The sequence below is a fragment of the Ranitomeya imitator genome, chromosome 2 (genome assembly GCF_032444005.1).
Source record: "Ranitomeya imitator isolate aRanImi1 chromosome 2, aRanImi1.pri, whole genome shotgun sequence".
Taxonomy (NCBI): Eukaryota; Metazoa; Chordata; class Amphibia; order Anura; family Dendrobatidae; genus Ranitomeya; species Ranitomeya imitator.
Window position 1 is genome coordinate 644792774 of NC_091283.1, and position 19302 is coordinate 644812075.

The window sequence follows — 19302 nt, forward strand, 5'->3', positions numbered from 1 at the left end:
ACTCGCAGTCCTGGCCAGGTGTATCGGATAATTACAATTCTGACTGGAATATTTAGGTGTGCAGGATCCTTTAGCCTTTGCCAGTTGTCAATGTTTCTTTGGAAGTGTTGGATCTCTGCCTGGCCTCTCCTGCTTATGTGCCAGTTCTGCAAAGATAAGTGTCTGTTTCTTTTCCTGTGGCACACATGCAGTGTGCTTATTTTCAGTACTGTTTGTTTGTTTTTCTTTTGTCCAGATTAGACTGTGTCTGTGTTTTCTCAGTCTGGTTGGTTTCACTGGAGTTGCAGACATACGCTCCTACATCTTTAGTTGGATGTAGGAAGATTTTGTATATTCTGCTGTGGATTTTTTGAAGAGTTTTAATACTGACCGCACAGAACTCTGTCCTATTCTGTCCTATCTAGCTAGAGTGGCCTCCTGTGCTCCTGTCGCTGATTGGTCGCACCAGCCGCCCGCAACCAATCAGCGACGTGGGATTTCCGTTACAGACAAACAGACCCTTAGATGATTATATATATATGGATAATCTATCTATAGATATACAGTATTTAGAGATAGATATATCTATAGATACATAGATATACTAAACATTGGGCTTGGTATTATCTATCTATTTATCGTATCTATCTATTATCTATCTATCAATAGATATATATATTGATAGATATATCTATTGATAGATATATTTATAGATAGATAATAGATACGATAGATAGATGCGATTGATAGATACGATAGATCTATCTATCAGTTATATATCATCTATCTGTCTGTGTGTGTAAACATTATTCTTCAATGGAGTATGTAAATGAAGAGGTTGGACAAGAAATGACATCACCATTTTTTTGTATAGCTGAGGAGAACCATAAGATCAAATACTTAATTAACCTCAAGACATAAGAGATTGAGAGAAGCGGCCCATATCGTGTATTGTTTAACCTTACATAAGCTTTCTCAAATCAAAGTAAGACGCTAAAGATGGCTGTCATTTCCTGTTTCACCACACCATATGCTGATATCCAAGATGATCAGTGGGACACTAAAGATGGCTGTCATTTCCTGTTTCACCACACCATATGCTGATATCCAAGATGATCAGTGGGACACTAAAGATGGCTGTCATTTCCTGTTTCACCACACCATATGCTGATATCCAAGATGATCAGTGGGACACTAAAGATGGCTGTCATTTCCTGTTTCACCACACCATATGCTGATATCCAAGATGATCAGTGGGACACTAAAGATGGCTGTCATTTCCTGTTTCACCACACCATATGCTGATATCCAAGATGATCAGTGGGACACTAAAGATGGCTGTAATTTCCTGTTTCACCACACCATATGCTGATATCCAAGATGATCAGTGGGACACTAAAGATGGCTGTCATTTCCTGTTTCACCACACCATATGCTGATATCCAAGATGATCAGTGGGACACTAAAGATGGCTGCCATTTCCTGTTTCACCACACCATGTGCTGATATCCACGATGACGCCCACCCTGATGACCTCATGGATCCACCCACAGTGATGCCCACCTTGATGACCTCATGGACCAATCCACCCTGATGTCCTCATGGATCCGCCCACAGACTTGCTCAGTGTCCAACTCACTAACCAATGGAATACATCCGATCACTCCCATTTTAGAGCTAACCGAGCCCCCTTACAGGGGTTATATAAACCTGTGTTCTGACTAAATAAAGCCCTTGGAGCTGAGCCATAGATTGATCAAGGAGAGTTTAAATCTGACTGTGTGCTGTCTGATGTTATTTCTTTAGTGCGCACCTGATCAATATCCATTAGGCCAGGAGTAGGCACCTGGAGTGAACATTTCTTAATTGTTCAACCTAACAGTACTGTATATCTTTATTGAGCTTACAAAAACACACACAAATCCGCATGAAAAAAATACATAAAAAAATGCAGATTTGGTGCAGATTTTACCTGCATCAAATCCTGAATGTGGAAACATACCCTAAAAGGAAGGGAGACAGCCGGTTGCAAAAATGTTTCATTATTGCTATGTATGGAATATGATCACCTAATTTAATGTCTCTTTGAAAAATGATAACTTACTGATTGTAAAGATTTTTACTTCCAGATCAGACACTAAATTTACTTTGTATAGAAAATGAAGGACCTACAGTTGTGCTCAAAAGTTTACATACCCTGGCGGAATTTTTGCTTTCTTGGTCTTTTTTCAGAGAATATGAATGATAACACCAAAACGTTATCTCCACTCATGGTTAGTAGTTGGGTGAAGCCATTTATTGTCAAACTACTGTGTTTTCTCTTTTTAAATCATAATGACAACCCAAAACATCCAAATGACCCTGATTAAAAGTTCACATACCCTGATGATTTTCGCCTGATAACATGCACAGAAGTTGACACAAATGGGTTTGACTGGCTTCTAAAGGTAACATCCTCACCTGTGACATGTTTGCTTGTAATCAGTGTGTGTGCATAAAAGCTGAGTGAGTTTCTGGGATCCAGACAGACTCTTGCATCTTTCATCTGATGTTTCTGGATTGTGAGTCATGGGGAAAGCAAAAGAATTGTCAATGGATCTACGGGAAAAGGTAGTTGAACTGTATAAAACAAGAAAGGGATACAAAAAGATGTCCAAGGAATTGATAATGCCAGTCAGGAGCTTTCAAACTGTGATTACCAATTGGAAAATCAGTGGCTCTGTAAAAATAAAACCACGGTCAGGTAGACCAACAAAAATTTTATCCCCGACTGCCAGGAAAATTGTTTGGGATGCAAAGAAAAACCCACAAATAACATCAGCCGAAATACTGGACTCTCTGACAACTAGCGGTGTGGCTATTTCAAGATGTACAATAAAAAGGCACTGGAAGAAAAATGGGCTTCATGGTTGAGTCGCCAGAAGAAAGCCATTACTGCGCAAATGCCACAAAGTATCTCACCTAAAATACATAAAACAGCACAGAGACAAGCCTCAAACTTCTGGAACAAGATAATTTGGAGTGATGAGACCAAAATTGAACTTTTTCGACACAACCATAAACGTCACATTTGGAGAGAGGTCAACAAGGCCTATGATGAAAGGAACAATATTCCTACTGTAAACCATGAAGGTGGATCACTGGTGTTTTGGTGATGTGTGAGCTACAAAGGCACAGGAAACTTGGTCACAGTTGAAGGAAAGATGAATTCATAACGTTATAATCAAATACTGGAGGCAAATTTGCAATCATCAGCCTGGAAGCTGGGATGTACTTGGAGGTTCCAACATGACAATAAACCAAAACACAAGGCCACGTCGACCTGTCATTGGCTACAGCAGAACAAAGTGAAGGTTCTGGAGAGGCCATCTAAGTCTGCTGACCTCAATGTCGTTGATCTACTCTGGGGAGGTCGCAAGCATGCAGTTCATGCTAGACAGCCCAGAAATTTACAGGAACTGGAGGCTTTTTTCCAAGAAGAGTGGGCAGCTTTACCATCTGAGGAAATGAAATACCTCATCTACAACTACCACAAAAGACTTCAAGCTGTCATTGCTGTTAGAGGGGGCAATACACAGTATTAAGAACTGGGGTATGTAAACTTTTGATCAGGGTCATTTAGATGTTTTGGGTTGTCATTATGATTTAAAAAGAGAAATCACAGTAGTTTGACAATAAATGACTTCACGCAATCACTAACCATGAGTGGAGAAAAGGTTTTGGTGTCATCATTCATATTCTCTGAAAAAAGGACAAGAAAGCAAAAATTCTACCGGGGTATGTAAACTTTTGAGCACAACTGTATCAATAGTAGGGTGTAGGAACAATGTATAAGCCTACGTAACTGATGGCTGCATGCCATCGGTAAATGGCTGCTGTTATTCAGCTGCTGAGTCTTTAGTCCTGGAATCAGAGCTAGCATTATGGGTATGTGCACACGTTTAGGAGTTTTTGCGTTTTTGTACTATAAAAACGCGAAAAAAATGCATCCATTAATCATCATATAGTTAGAATGCAATCCACAATTTTTGTGCACATGTTGCGTTTTTTCTCTGCACAAAAAAACGCATTGCGGGAAAAAACGCAGCATGTTCATTAATTTTGCGGATTTTTCGCATTTTTCCCTCTATATTATTCAATTGGGGAAGCTCCGGAAAAAAACACAAAAAGAAGCGCAAAAAACGCGAAAAAAAACGCATGCGGATTTCCTGTGGAAAAAATCCAGTTTTTGTCAGGAAATTTCTGCAAACATTCCTCACGTGTGCACATAGCCTAAGATGGGAATAGTACTGCCTTTCCAAATGAGTCCCTACTCTTATCAGCTCTTTCCTTTGCTATGATATATAGAACTACCCTATTATATGACTATGAGGTAAATTATAAGGATGCTTCCACACCTCCTTGTAAAAATGAAATTAATTTTTGGAGGCAGGAGTGAAGTTTGTATTACAAGAGGAACAATAAGATCACAAATAAATATGTATACAATATGTAGTCAGGACGTAGGAATTTTCACAGTTTTGTGAACATGCATGCATGCATTTAATAATTGTAGACACTTAGAATTAGCCATTTATTTTATGTAAAATCACATTTCCATTACAACATGAATATATACCGGTTATATGCTAAAAGCTTCATTCATTTAAGAAATCATGTGACACACGGAGGGCGCTCCTGAGCCAAAATGGCAGGACTATGACACAATCATTTATACATTGAGAAAAATGTAACATGAAATTGAGGTAAATAAGAAAATAAAATTTTCAGTATTTGCTAAAGATAGCCACAATGTGCTCGTGGTCACTGGGCTTGTATGAGCTGACCCCTACGGAGAAAAAAAAACACCAAATTACACTCTGTTCCAGTAAATGTAATAGATAGATAGATATATAGATAGATAGATAGATAGATAGATAGATAGATAAAGATAGATGTTTAAGATACTGACCTTCTTCTAATGGTGTTTCATTACTGAAAAATTGCCAGTAAGTCCTGTCTTGTGTGGTTCCTACGAGATTATTAATGGATGTCACATAAGCTCCCCAACTAGAGCTCTCGGTCTGAAAACTGGAAGAGAAAAAGTTATTAACTTTAAATATAAAAACAGAATTATTATCTTGTACTGATTGGAAAGAAGACCAGCTCTCCAAGTGTCATAGAATGATTTACTAATCACATTTTCTATACTCCAATATACATCTAATAAAATCTATCTTGTAGGTATGGATAATAAAGAAAGTCATTGTTGGGTGGAGACTGTACTTACCTTGTAACTATCGCGAGAACATTGTACTATAGAGTAAAATAAAACTAACAGCGAAATACATGAAAAAATGAATCTCTGAAACCTTTATCATATTTTAATCCATACAACCAGAAAACATGGGTCCTAGCTGTGTCTGAAATATATAATTTTTATAGGCTCATAGAAATTCTGCTTAACACCATGTTTATCTTGCGCTATTTTCTCTGATATGGTGGTATACGAATATATGTTCACACATGAAAACAGAACTTGATGTAAAACAGCATGTCGCCAAACGCTGGCACTCACTGTTCAGAGCAGTTATCCAGCCATAGACTGCTCTGCTTGAGATTGAAATCTGTGGTCTCTTTTCCCATTCACCACATTTGTACTGTATGTGCACTTTTTTTCTTTTGGTCAGATAGTTAAAGAGGAAAACTCCAAATATGTTTGATCTTCTATTAAAAACGAATGTGTCAGTAGGATCAACCCCCCTAAGCCGTCGATAGAGGGTGATCAAAAGTTCAATAAAATCATACTTTAATATCTGCAATCAGATGCCTCATTTCAGAGAAATTCAGGTTTTTATTACCGTATATACTCGAGTATAGGCCGACCCGAGTATAAGCCGAGGCACCTAATTTTGCCACGGAAAATTGGTTAAGCTTATTGACTCGAGTATACGCCGGGTATGTATTGTCCCCTCATCCCTGTTCTGCTATGTGTGGCTCCCCCTTCCTGTCCTGCTCTATGTGGCTCCCCCTGTCCTGTCCTGCTCTGTGTGGCTCCTCCGGTCCCCTCGTTTTATGCATGGCTCCCCGCGTCCCATCTGGTATGCATGGCTCGGCTCCCCCGTCTCATCCTTGTATGCATGGCTCCTCCCATCCCATCTTGTATGCATGGCTCGGCTCCCCCTTCCCATCCTTGTATGCATGGCTGTGCTGCCCCATTCCATCCTTGTATGCATGGCTCGGCTCCCCCTTCCCATCCTTGTATGCATGGCTCCCCCCTTCCCATCTTTGTATGCAAGGCTGTGTTGCCCCTTCCCATCCTTGTATGCATGGCTCGGCTCCCCCCTTCCCATCCTTGTATGCATGGCTTGGCTCCCCCCTTCCCATCTTTGTATGCATGGCTAGGCTCCCCAATCCCATCCTTCTATGCATGGCTCGGCCCCCCCTGTCCTCCCCCATCCTCCCCCATCATACCCACCCTCCTCGCGCCATCGCTGCACGTCCCTGCATCTCTGTTGTCCCAATGGCAGCTCTTCCTGTGCTGAGCGGTCACGTGGTACCGTTCATTAAGGTAATTAATATGCGCTCCATGCCTATGGGAGTGGAGACAAAGGCATATTCATAACCTTAATGAGCAGTACCACGTGACCACTCAGCACAGGAAGCGCTGCCGGTGCTGGGACAACGGAGATGCAGGGACGTTCAGCAATGGTGCAAGAACAGTGAGTATGATGTCACAGGCACCAGCTCCTGCCACTGCTCCCCTTTCCCCTCCCCCGCTGGCTTTTTGGACCATGACTGATGTATAAGCTGAGGGGGTTGTTTTCAGCACAAAAAAATGTGCTGAAAATCTCGGCTTATACATAAGTATATACGGTATATGTAAATTAGCTGCTAAGCTCTACAGCCCAGACACAGATCTCCCCAATTATCTGCCTCCAGGGCTTATTTTAAATGAAGAGACGTTACCAGTGGGAGACATGTAATGACTGTCCATCTGCTCTCTTAATCTACATGCCCCCTATAATTTAAAATTTGGAGGCAGATTCTCAGGGAGATCTATGTACGGCCCATAGATCTTAACTGCTTATTTACATATTAAGCAAAAAGTGGAATTCTCTGGAATTAGGCATCGAATTGTCGATATCAAGGAATCCTTTAATTCAACTTTCTATGATCTGCATGCCAACATAGACGGCTTAGGAGGGTTCATCCTACTGACAGATTTCTTTTAAGAAAGGAGTAGAGTAATACACTGAAATGAGTTTGACCAAGACACCTATCTCTTTATACTGCTGACCTGGCTACCAAATTCAGGTAATGCCAAGATTATGTTTTGTGATGGGCGGACCCATGGATGATAGGGTCCGTCAGGTTCGGATGAACTTTAAAAAAAAGTTTGGTTTGGGTAACAGAACAGTGCAAGAACTTTGAACCTGAGCCCAGACCCCATTCAAAGTAATGGGGGCCCGAACATCCGGCATTTCCCATTTTTGTCACAGCGCTGTAAACACTGGCTCTGATCAGCGGTAACAAGAAAGGTTAGAACTCTGCGTTTCCCATGCTATCACACAGATGACAGCGTGTTGGCCAGCAGCTCTGACTGGAGAGGAAAGGTTACCGATGGTCAGGCGTCCGCTGATGATAGTACTACTTTCATCAGCCTACCAAATCTTACAAAAATTTTTACACAAGAACCAATAGATAAAAATTGTTTAAACTTAATTAACCCCTTTCTGACATCTGACGTAATAATTCAGGTCTGGCAAAAAATAACATTTCAAGAGCTGTTTTGGTTATTCCACGTAATCTTTATTGTTTTTGTTTTAGCTGAATCTGAAAACAACCTCCATTTTGTCATAGGATATCATGGTTCCTGACATTTTAGGCAAATTCTTCGGCAGTTCATTCAATGGTAAAAAAAATTCTATCAGTGGGACTTCTCTAACTGTTTAAAGTACAGGTGTTATCTATCTGGCTACATGTATATGTCCTATGGATTACATAGGCAAGACAGGGATAGAGGTAACAAGAAGGGTGGGCGAGCACATTGAGGATATCAGACACAAACGTGACACCCCAATAGCCAGGCACATGAATGGGAAACATCAGGAGAACCTCAGAGAGGTTTTGTTTTGTGTCTTGGAGGTAGTAAAACCAAACGCAAGAGGTGGAAATTATGACAGGTACCTATTCCAGAGGGAATGTGAATGAATTTTTTGTATGGATTTGGTGGTCCCTTTAGGGCTAAATGAACAGATATCATATGCCTGTTTTCTATAGACAACCTATTCTTTTTAAGCCTGATGATCTTGGATATGGTAGCCATGTCTCTATATTTTCCCATTCTAGGGGATTTACATATCGCTGTAATAAACATTTATTGTCATTAATTGGCTTAAGTAATTAATAAACTGTAGGGATTATCATTGTATAGGATTGTAGCATGCTGAAGTATGTTTAGCCCATTCCTTTTCTTCCATCCAGTTGTGATGATTCATCATAATTCCTATATGTGGTCCAGTTGTGAGACACAGGCACTTTACTAGGTCTCATCGCACCCAGTCACCCCGCTGGCCAATATGGGCAGATTAGAAATGTATATCTCCTTTCACTGATCGGAGATTAGCCTGGCGCGTGCGCAATCCTGTCTTGTGGAGCCGGAATCCCGGAAATATGATGCGTTCCAAGAGATGGAACACATAGGATTCCGGGGCAAACGCGGTATCTGACGACATTGTCACTTCCGGCTGTGTTATCACATGACCGCGATACCCAGAAGTACTTCGTATGTACTTTCCAATGGACGCTCACCATGCCGGCAATTGTGCTCCCAGATTAACCACAAGCTTGCGCTCTGTCTCCTCTCCCCATATGCACCTTGGGGTGTTGGATATGGGACCTGTTAAACTCCTGGTCGTCAGGTGACAGTGTGTTAGAATGATAGATGCTCACCCAGTGCCATCTCTAGGGAGCCTTTCACTGACCAATTGTTGTTATGTGTTTGAGTATACCTGTACTCCTGGCGGTACTACTATGGATCCCAGTTAAGGATGGAGTTGAAGGGGTATATAGAAGTCTGTTGAGGCATGTTTGGGCACCATGCAATATCCATCCATCCAACCTCCTAATGAGCCGTGTGGTGAAACGTGTAGAGGTCACATGACATCTGAATGATAAGAACCACCCTCTGGCTTTTTCATTGTTATCATGTTTTATCTGATGTCCTGCTGGAGGATTTAGTTTTGGTTAATATTTTTGGCTGTTTCTGTGTTATCATGCTGTACCTGATATCCTACTAAAGGATTTAGATTTGGTGTATATTATATTAATATGAATTTACAGCCATAGAATAGCACTTATTTACCCACTGCCTCCACATACCACTATTGCTAACCCCCTCAGTTAAGAGTTTATCAGGGCTTCCTAGGGATAACCATCGTGGAGCAGGGGCACCATATCCGCTGACCAGTAGGGAGCCAACCTCCGCTGTATAGGCAGGGCACAGCACAGGTATAGTACAGAGGGGTTGTTCAACCTTAACTTTCTATTAAGTACTTCATCTTTTATCATCTTGCAAGACGGGTCACCTTTTCACTGACCTTGTGCACACCTATTTTTCCTTTTTCTGACTGTCTCTATTGAATCAAGAATGTCTCTGGGCCTCCTGAGGACGTGAGAGTTGTATATCCGTCACTTGTGATGAGGGTTAGCTAGGAGAGTGGGGTCAGGCATCGGTGAGAGGGGGCGCCATTCTCGTATATTTCTTCATAGGGTGCCAATCTCCGTAGGTAGGTAGGTTACAGGTCAGGAATCAACTATAAGGTGGACGTAGTGTGCACTTTTTGTATGGTGTGTGTTACTCTATGTTGTTTGTCCCTTTTTTGATTAATTAATAAAGGTATAACTTTGTATCAGTCTTTAATGGGGTTTTTCTCATGATAACTACCATCATACCACTGAACAAAAAGTGGAATAAAACGTGATAAAAAAGACAGATATACATAAACATGCTACCACTGGAAACGCCATCTTGTCCCTCAAAAAACAAGCTGCCATATAGCTCCATCAGTGGAAAAATAAAAAAGTTATAGCTCTCAGAATAAAGCAATGCAAAAGTAATTCTTTTTCTATAAAATAGTTTTTATTGTGTAAAAGCACCAAAACATAAAAAAGCGATATAAATGTGGTATCACTGAAATCGCACTGACCCAAAGAATAAAACTGCCTTATCAATTTTACCATGCATGGAACAGCATAATCCCCCCCCCCAAAGAAATTCCTGAATTGCTGGTTTTTATTCATCCTGCCTCCCAATAATCAGAATAGAAAGCGATCAAAAAATGTAATGATGGTACCAATAAAAACATCAACTCGTCCTGCAAAAAACAAACCCTCACCTGACTCTGTGGGCCAAAATATAGAAAAATTATAGTTCTCAAAATATGGTGATGCAAAAAATATTTTTTTGCAATATAAAGCGTCTTTTAGTGTGTGACAGCTGCCAAACATAAAAACCCAATATAACTCTGGTATCGCTGTAATCGCACCGACCCGAAGAATAAAGTCGCCTAATCACTTATACCGCATGAGGAATGGCGTAAAAAATAAAATCAATTCTTCACCTTGTTTTTTTAAATTCTGCCTTAAAAAGATCACAGTAAGGCTCTGCGCACATTTATCTTGCGCTCTGCACTGAGCACTTGCACCAGGGTCTCCATGTAATTCTCTGACACATGTGATTCAGACGGAACCTCTGGTAGAAGATTTCCTGGGGCAGATGGAGGCACTGTAGACGACATCTGACCTGTGATCCGGCGAAGTCCGTCTTTTTAGGATTGCATAAAATTGCCTTCAGCCACAGTTTTATGCACTTTTGAAAATAAAGGACACCACTGAACAAAGGCCAGACAGAGTCCAGTGTAACTCTGCTGCCTCATTATAGTGAATGGATCCCTTGGGGGTTTCATCTGAATCTCGTCACTTAGAGATTTAGATGGAAACCCCAAAGTAAGGGCTCAGCGTAGAGTGCAGGATAAATGTGATCCCAAACGTTATGTAAAATGTTCTCAATAAAAGTCTCAATTCAATCCCCCCCAAAAAGCAAGCCCTCACTCAGATCTGTCATCTGTTAATAGAAATATAGGGGGCTTCCAAGTTACTGGTAGCAGAAAGGCTCTGGAAAAGCTAAATGGCTCCTCACCCGCCAAAAGAAATTCAGCAAATTCTCGACTCTCAAATCTAAATGCCCCCTCCCTTCTGAGCCCCACAGTGTACCTAAACCAAATATTGCATTCACGTTTGGCATTTCTGAAGCGATTAGAGTCTGCTGCACTTATGGGTGCATGCCTCCAGAAGCACGAGCTGGGAATAACGTACTGGTCACTACAGTATACTGGACACTACAGCTGCAGTTTGCAATTTTCTCTTGGCAACATTCATTGCTCCTTGTTTCTGGAAAACACCCATGGAGTCAAAATTGTCACTACACCTGTAGATAAATTCCTCAAGGGGTATAGTTTGCAGAATCGGGTCATTTGAGGGGGATTCTGCTCTTCAGGCAATTAGGGGCTCTGTATATGGAGTGGGAAATTTGTTCTAGGAACATTTGCGCTCAAGGAGGCAATCTGTTCCTCCCGAGTCTCTCCGTATGTCTAAGTAGTACTGTACAGCCACATATGGAGTATTGCCACGTTCAGTAGAAATTGTTGAACAAATTAGGGTGGCAATTTTACCCACTTGTGTGAAAATGTAAAATCTGGCACTAAAACAAAATTTTGTTGGTAAAAATTTAGTTATTTTATCATCACTGCCCAATGGTATAAAATTCTGTGACTAATCTGTAGTATCAATATGATCACTACACCCGTAGAATTCATCGAGAGGTGTAGTTTGTAACATGAGGTCACTTATGGGCAGTTCTGCTGTTCTGGCACCTCATGGGTTCTCCCTGCGCCTGCAAACCATAACAGTAAAATCTGGCACTCCTTGCCTTCTGAGCTTTCCACTGTGCCTGAAAAATATTTCCCAACTACATGAAGGGTATTGGCGCACTCAGGAAAAAATGGACCTCAGTTTGTTGTAAGGCCTAGCCTGTCTCCAGACCTGAACCCAATAGAAAATCTTTGGCGGGAGCTGAAACTCAATGTTGCCCAGCAAAAGCCCTGAAACCTGAAAGATCCAAGGAAGATCTGTATGGAGGAGTGGGCCAAAATCCCTGCTGCAGTGTGTGCAAACTTGGTCAAGAACTACAGGAAAGACTGACCTCTATAACTGAAAAAAAAAGTTACTGTACCAAATAATAAGTTCTGTTTTTCTTTTGGACTTTTTTTAGATTCTGTCTCTCACAGTTGAAGTATAGCTATGATAAAAATTACAGACCTCTCCAATCTTTATATTGCAAAATTGGAAGTGTATCAAATACTTATTTTCCCCACTATATATACTTATAAAACCAGCATAATTTTTTTATGCTTATAAACCAGCATCACCTTCATAAATCCATTACGACCATAAGACAAATGACATGAGAAAAAATAAGCACTGTTCAGTGGCAGTCATATGAGTCCATAGATTTGAAACATAATTGTGATTTGCACAGTAGCAACATGAAACAAAAGCCTTGTGTATGAAGTGTTTTTATAACCAATATTAGAAAATGATTACTTAGTAATAGAGTATTAGTATTTTGGACTCATAAGAAGTGTATATTAGAGCTAGCCCATGATTGACAATATTATTATGAAATTTGGAGAATAAACATCAGACACTATTCCTAAATCTGGAACAAACCCCAATGAAATACATCTTTGTGGTACAAACCTTTACCAAAACAAGCCAAAGAACAAGGTGCAGAGGATCAAGCAAGTCCTTCTGATGAAATTCATGACAGATGTTTGCAGTCCATACTTGGCTCTTTCAAAGGGTTTAACAACTAGGTAAAAATCAGACTCAAATGGAGGCAAGCAAGGACTGGTAACCAGAATGGCAGTATAAGAGTCACAAGGAAAACTGATGACCAACAGCATGACAACAAATTTGAAAAGGTAAGACTTTTATGTTTTAGCTTTTTTTATGGCCTGAAAACCATATATAACATAAAGTTCAACACACAGTCAAAACAATCTACTAGTGCTTCTCACAAAATTAGAATATTAGCAAAAAGTTAATTTATTTCAGTTCTTCAATACAAAAAGTGAAACTCTTATATAGAGTCGTTACAAACAGAATGATCTATTTCAAGTGTTTATTTCTGTTAATGTTGATGATTATGGATTACAGCCAATGAAAACCCCAAAGTCAAGAGTAATTAACAAAAAACACCTGCAAAGGCTTCCTAAGCATTTAAAAAGGTCTCTTCATCTGTTGCAGTAGCTCCACAATCATGGGAAAACTGCTGACTTGACAGATGTCCAGAAGGCAGTCATTGACACAATCCACAAGGAGGGTTAGCAACAAAAGTTCATTGCTAAAGAAGCTGTCTGATCACAGAGTGCTGTATCCAAGTATATTAATGGAAAGTTGAGTGGAAGGAAAAAATGTGGTAGAAAAAGGTGCACAAGCAACCGAGATAACCGCAGCCTTGCAAGGATTGTTAAGAAAAGGCCACTTACAAATTTGGGGGAGATTTACAAGGAGTGGACTGCTGCTGGAGTCATTGCTTCAAGAGCCACCACAAACAGAGATATCCAGGACATGGCCTACAAGTGTCGCATTCCTGGTGTTAAGCCACTCATGACCAATAGACAACACCAGAAGTGTCTTACCTGGGCCAAGGAGAAAAAGAACTGGACTGTTGCTCAGTGGTCAAAGGTGTTGCTTTCAGATTAAAGTACATTTTGCATTTCATTTGGAAGTCAACTTCCCGGAGTCTGGATGAAAAGTGGAGAGACAGACAATCCAAGGTGCTTGAGGTCTAGTGTGAAGTTTCCACAATCAGTGAAGGTTTGGGGAGCCATTTCATCTACTGGTGTAGGTCCACTGTGTTATATCAAGACCAAAGTCAGTGCAGCTGTCTACCAGGAAATTTTAGGGCACTTCATACTTCCCTCTGCTGACAAGCTTTTTGGAGATGGAAATTTCATTCTCCAGCAGGACTTTGCACCTGTCCACCCTGCCAAAAAAGCAACAGTAACGCTGTGCTTGAATGGCCAGCAAACTCGCCTGACCTTAACCCCATAGAGAATCTATGGGGTATTGTCAAGAGGAAGATGAGACACTCCGGACAATACAGATGAGCTGAATGCTGCTATCAAAGCAACCTGGGCTTCCATAACACCTCAGCAGTGCCATAGACTGATCACCTCCATGCCACACCACATCGATGAAGTAATTGATGCCAGAGGAGCCTGGACCAAGTATTGAGGGCATTTACTGAACATACATTTCAGTAGGCCCACATTTCAGATTTTAAAATAATTTTTCAAGCTGGTATTACAAAGTATTCTATTTTACTGAGATATTAACTTTTGGGTTTTCATGGTCTGTAAGCCATAATCATCAATATTAACAGAAATAAACACTTGAAATAGATCACTCTGTTTGTAATGACTCTATATAATATATGAGTTTCACTTTTGTATTGAAGAACTTAAATAAATTAACTTTTTGATGATATCCTAATTGTGTGAGAAACACCTGTACACTAGTGGCTGAGATGGTCTGAGAATGTTGTAGTTCAGACACCACACAATAACAGGGGACACTACAGTGGGGCAAAAAAGTATTTAGTCAGTCAGCAATAGTGCAAGTTCCACCACTTAAAAAGATGAGAGGCGTCTGTAATTTACATCATAGGTAGACCTCAACTATGGGAGACAAACTGAGAAAAAAAAATCCAGAAAATCACATTGTCTGTTTTTTTAACAATTTATTTGCATATTATGGTGGAAAATAAGTATTTGGTCAGAAACAAACAATCAAGATTTCTGGTTCTCACAGACCTGTAACTTCTTCTTTAAGAGTCTCCTCTTTCCTCCACTCATTACCTGTAGTAATGGCACCTGTTTAAACTTGTTATCAGTATAAAAAGACACCTGTGCACACCCTCAAACAGTCTGACTCCAAACTCCACTATGGTGAAGACCAAAGAGCTGTCAAAGGACACCAGAAACAAAATTGTAGCCCTGCACCAGGCTGGGAAGACTGAATCTGCAATATCCAACCAGCTTGGAGTGAAGAAATCAACAGTGGGAGCAATAATTAGAAAATGGAAGACATACAAGACCACTGATAATCTCCCTCGATCTGGGGCTCCACGCAAAATCCCACCCCGTGGGGTCAGAATGATCACAAGAACGGTGAGCAAAAATCCCAGAACCACGCGGGGGGACCTAGTGAATGAACTGCAGAGAGCTGGGACCAATTTAACAAGGCCTACCATAAGTAACACACTATGCCACCATGGACTCAGATCCTGCAGTGCCAGACGTGTCCCACTGCTTAAGCCAGTACATGTCCGGGCCCATCTGAAGTTTGCTAGAGAGCATTTGGATGATCCAGGGGAGTTTTGGGAGAATGTCCTATGGTCTGATGAAACCAAACTGGAACTGTTTGGTAGAAACACAACTTGTCGTGTTTGGAGGAAAAAGAATACTGAGTTGCATCCATCAAACACCATACCTACTGTAAAGCATGGTGGTGGAAACATCATGCTTTGGGGCTGTTTCTCTGCAAAGGGGCCAGGACGACTGATCCGTGTACATGAAAGAATGAATGGGGCCATGTATCGTGAGATTTTGAGTGCAAACCTCCTTCCATCAGCAAGGGCATTGAAGATGAAACGTGGCTGGGTCTTTCAACATGACAATGATCCAAAGCACACCGCCAGGGCAACGAAGGAGTGGCTTCGTAAGAAGCATTTCAAGGTCCTGGAGTGGCCTAGCCAGTCTCCAGATCTCAACGCTATAGAAAACCTTTGGAGGGAGTTGAAAGTCCGTGTTGCCAAGCAAAAAGCCAAAAACATCACTGCTCTAGAGGAGATCTGCATGGAGGAATGGGCCAACATACCAACAACAGTGTGTGGCAACCTTGTGAAGACTTACAGAAAACGTTTGACCTCTGTCATTGCCAACAAAGGATATATTACAAAGTATTGAGATGAAATTTTGTTTCTGACCAAATACTTATTTTCCACCATAATATGCAAATAAATTGTTAAAAAAACAGACAATGTGATTTTCTGGATTTTTTTTTCTCAGTTTGTCTCCCATAGTTGAGGTCTACCTATGATGTAAATTACAGACGCCTCTCATCTTTTTAAGTGGTGGAACTTGCACTATTGCTGACTGACTAAATACTTTTTTGCCCCACTGTATGTGCTATATGCTACAGTTTAGAATGATACAAGGAAAAAAGGAGCCAGATTTCACTTCATAAAAAGTTTTGTTGATTTATTTACCACAAATGATACCGTAACAAGTCAGCCCACCACAGAACATTGGAGCTTTAAGGGCCCAAGGACGATTTGTCCCTTGGCGCAGGTACAATTCTATTTTAGAACTACTGTGAACTCCACATCTGGTCTAGTCACAAAGACCAATCCAGCAACCTTCACCTCTGCTACATCTCACCTGAAGTTTGTAGGATCGAGTGCTTCTGCTTGCCTCATGACCTCAAGAAGAGTGGATCCTTTTTTCACCGACACAATAATGCCATTTTTAAAGCTGTCTCCAATAAGGTCGTTGATAACGGAGAACTCCACTGAAATCTGAGCTTTATTGAATTAAAAGGAAAAATAAACATTAAGGAAATTTGACTGAAAAGGCAGCAATAGAAATCTAAAACTTGATTGATTAGTGCCAGGTAAGGGTCCCCTGTCTCACCTGGGTCTTCCTGTGCCCCTGTATCTCTGACAAACAGGAGGCATGCCAGGCAGAAAAGGTAAGCGATCATGTTTCCTCTGAGGTTATGGAATATCTGTGCCTGAGCCAACTTCTTATACATATACGCAGGGCATGATTCTAGCCAATGAGATGTTACTTCTCATTAACTCTATAGCTGCTAAATTTATACACATTGTAGCATAGACTTTAAGTTTAAATTGCAATGCCTGGAATAAGTAAATCATAATGAAAAATGAATTCTATTACTCCATAACTGAACAAGTTAAGGAAATAGATAATTGAAGAGCTTTGAGTTTGACAGCTACAGATTGGTGCTGTTGTTGAACTTCAAAACTGCAGCCAGAAATAGAAAAATTGACCATTAAACCCTTCACCTTCCAGCCTGTTTTCACCTTCCTGACCAGGCCTATTTTTACAATTCTGACAACCGTCACTTTGTGGTGATACCTCTGGAACATTTCAATGGATCCTAGTGATTTTCAGACTGTTTTCTCATGACATATTGTACTTCAGGAAAGTGGTAAAATTTGTCCTACAACCCCTGGCAAAAATTATGGAATCACCGGCCTTGGAGGATGTTCATTCAGTTGTTTAATTTTGTAGAAAAAAAGCAGATCACAGACATGGCACAAAACTAAAGTCATTTCAAATGGCAACTTTCTGGCTTTAAGAAACACTAAAAGAAATCAAGAACAAAAAATGTAGTAGTCAGTAATGGTCACTTTTTTAACCAAGCATAGGGGAAAAATTATGACAGTTAGTGCGGAGGGGATCTATATGTGATTACAAACACTTCTACAACTGCTGCTCTCACATTCCTGTCAACTCTGTTCCTCCCCCCTACATTGATACTGTCATGAATGGAGATCTGGAAGTGTTTGCAATGATATTCAGATCTGATCTATGCTAAACAGTAGGTGCATAGATGACGATGAAAGCAAACCGTCTATCATTACAGTTGCATGTAAAAGTTTCGGCACCCCTAGTCAAAATTACTGTTATTGTGAACAGTTAAGCAAGTTGAAGATGAAACGATCTCTAAAAGGCCTAAAGTTAAAAGTTACACACTTCCTTCATATTCTAGGCAAAACAATATATATTTTGCTACCTTTTACATTTTAAAAATTACAAAAAGGAAAATGGGCTGATGCAAAAATTCGGGCACCTTGCATGGTTCGTACCTAGTAGAACCCCCTTTTGCAAGTATCACAGCTTGTAAATGCTTTTTATAGTGAGACAAGAGTCTTTAAATTCTTATTTGAGGGATTTTCATTCATTCCTCTACAAACCCTGTAAAGGCTGTTGTAGCTGGAAGAAATCATTATTGTAATCTAGACTGGATCAAGAATATGTAGGGTAAATCAGTGAAAGTCACCACAGAATGGTGATGTTTAACCAGTGACATTGTGGTGATGTTATCCAGTCACTTTGATGTGGTGTTATCCAGTCATGGTATGGTGGTGTTTGTGCTGAGATAATCTTATAAATGTGCTCCGGTGCTGTGTAATGGCAGTGTCTGACAGTACAGGAACATGAACTGATCATACCACAGCTCTTGGGCATCGGAGCCCTAGGCAGATCTTAAATCGCCCTGACTGGCCTAACTGGCCTAACCGTCCCTATGTAGGTTCTGCGCCTATCGCCGAGCAGGAACCTAATCCCTGCCTGACCCTAGCGATAGGCGCAGGTTAGGGGTGGGATGGGGTGAGCTTGAGAAGATAACAGATGTCACGCCAGCAATCCTCCAAGAGTTCTCTGAGAAGGAACTAACCGACTGTTAGTACATCCAACTAGACAGAGGCATATAAGAGCTAACACCAGCAACCTGCTGCAGCCACGGAATGAATATATACCTTCAGCACAGGTGTCTAACTAGCAGCAGAAGGTGGAGGTAACCATTGGGTCCTAAATGGAGAGGGATATCGTTTCACAACAGAGATACAAAATTTAAGAAGGTGCTTGAGCTAATCGCAAAGACCTTCTACAGCCGGATCCAGGATGACTGTCTGTCACACCTGACACACCCATGACATTACAGCATTGGGTCACAAATTATTCTTTTTGAGATGCAAAATCTTTCACCTGCCTGTTTTAAATCAATGTTTTACCTCAAAGAAAGAATCATTTGTGATCCCGTGCTATAATGTCTGTATACTCTTTTTGCTTCTTCCCTGACCAGGAGCTGTGGTATGATCAGACCATGTTCCTGCACGGTTAGACACAGCCATTACCCAGTACACAGCAGGGGCACATTTACAAGATTATCTCAGCACAGGAACATTTTTTGAACGCATCCAATTATGGAACTTATTATTATTCCAAAATCTATTGTTTAAAATATTAATTAAATTAACTTTGTTCTTGGAAAAACCCCTGTAATCATGGCAGGCTGAAGTTATCCAGTGATGATATGTTGATATTATTTTAATATCATTTGGGAGTAGGAATAATCTACTATATAATTGTCTAAGGGTCACTTCCGTCTGTCTCTCTGTCTGTC

The 19302-nt window shown here is 40.6% G+C and overlaps 1 protein-coding gene across 1 annotated transcript in view; it reads right to left on the reverse strand.

The window, feature by feature from the left end:
- Positions 1–4538: 4538 nt before the first annotated feature.
- LOC138665397 (cobalamin binding intrinsic factor-like) overlaps positions 4539–19302 on the reverse strand; it is a 122914-nt gene continuing 108150 nt past the window's right edge. The window contains exons 7-9 of the mRNA XM_069752836.1: positions 16530–16671; positions 4931–5049; positions 4539–4807 (exon numbers count right to left, since the gene is read on the reverse strand). Of these exons, the coding sequence (XP_069608937.1) occupies positions 4746–4807; positions 4931–5049; positions 16530–16671 (323 nt within the window). The 3' untranslated portion in view covers positions 4539–4745. The remainder of the gene's footprint in view (positions 4808–4930; positions 5050–16529; positions 16672–19302) is intronic.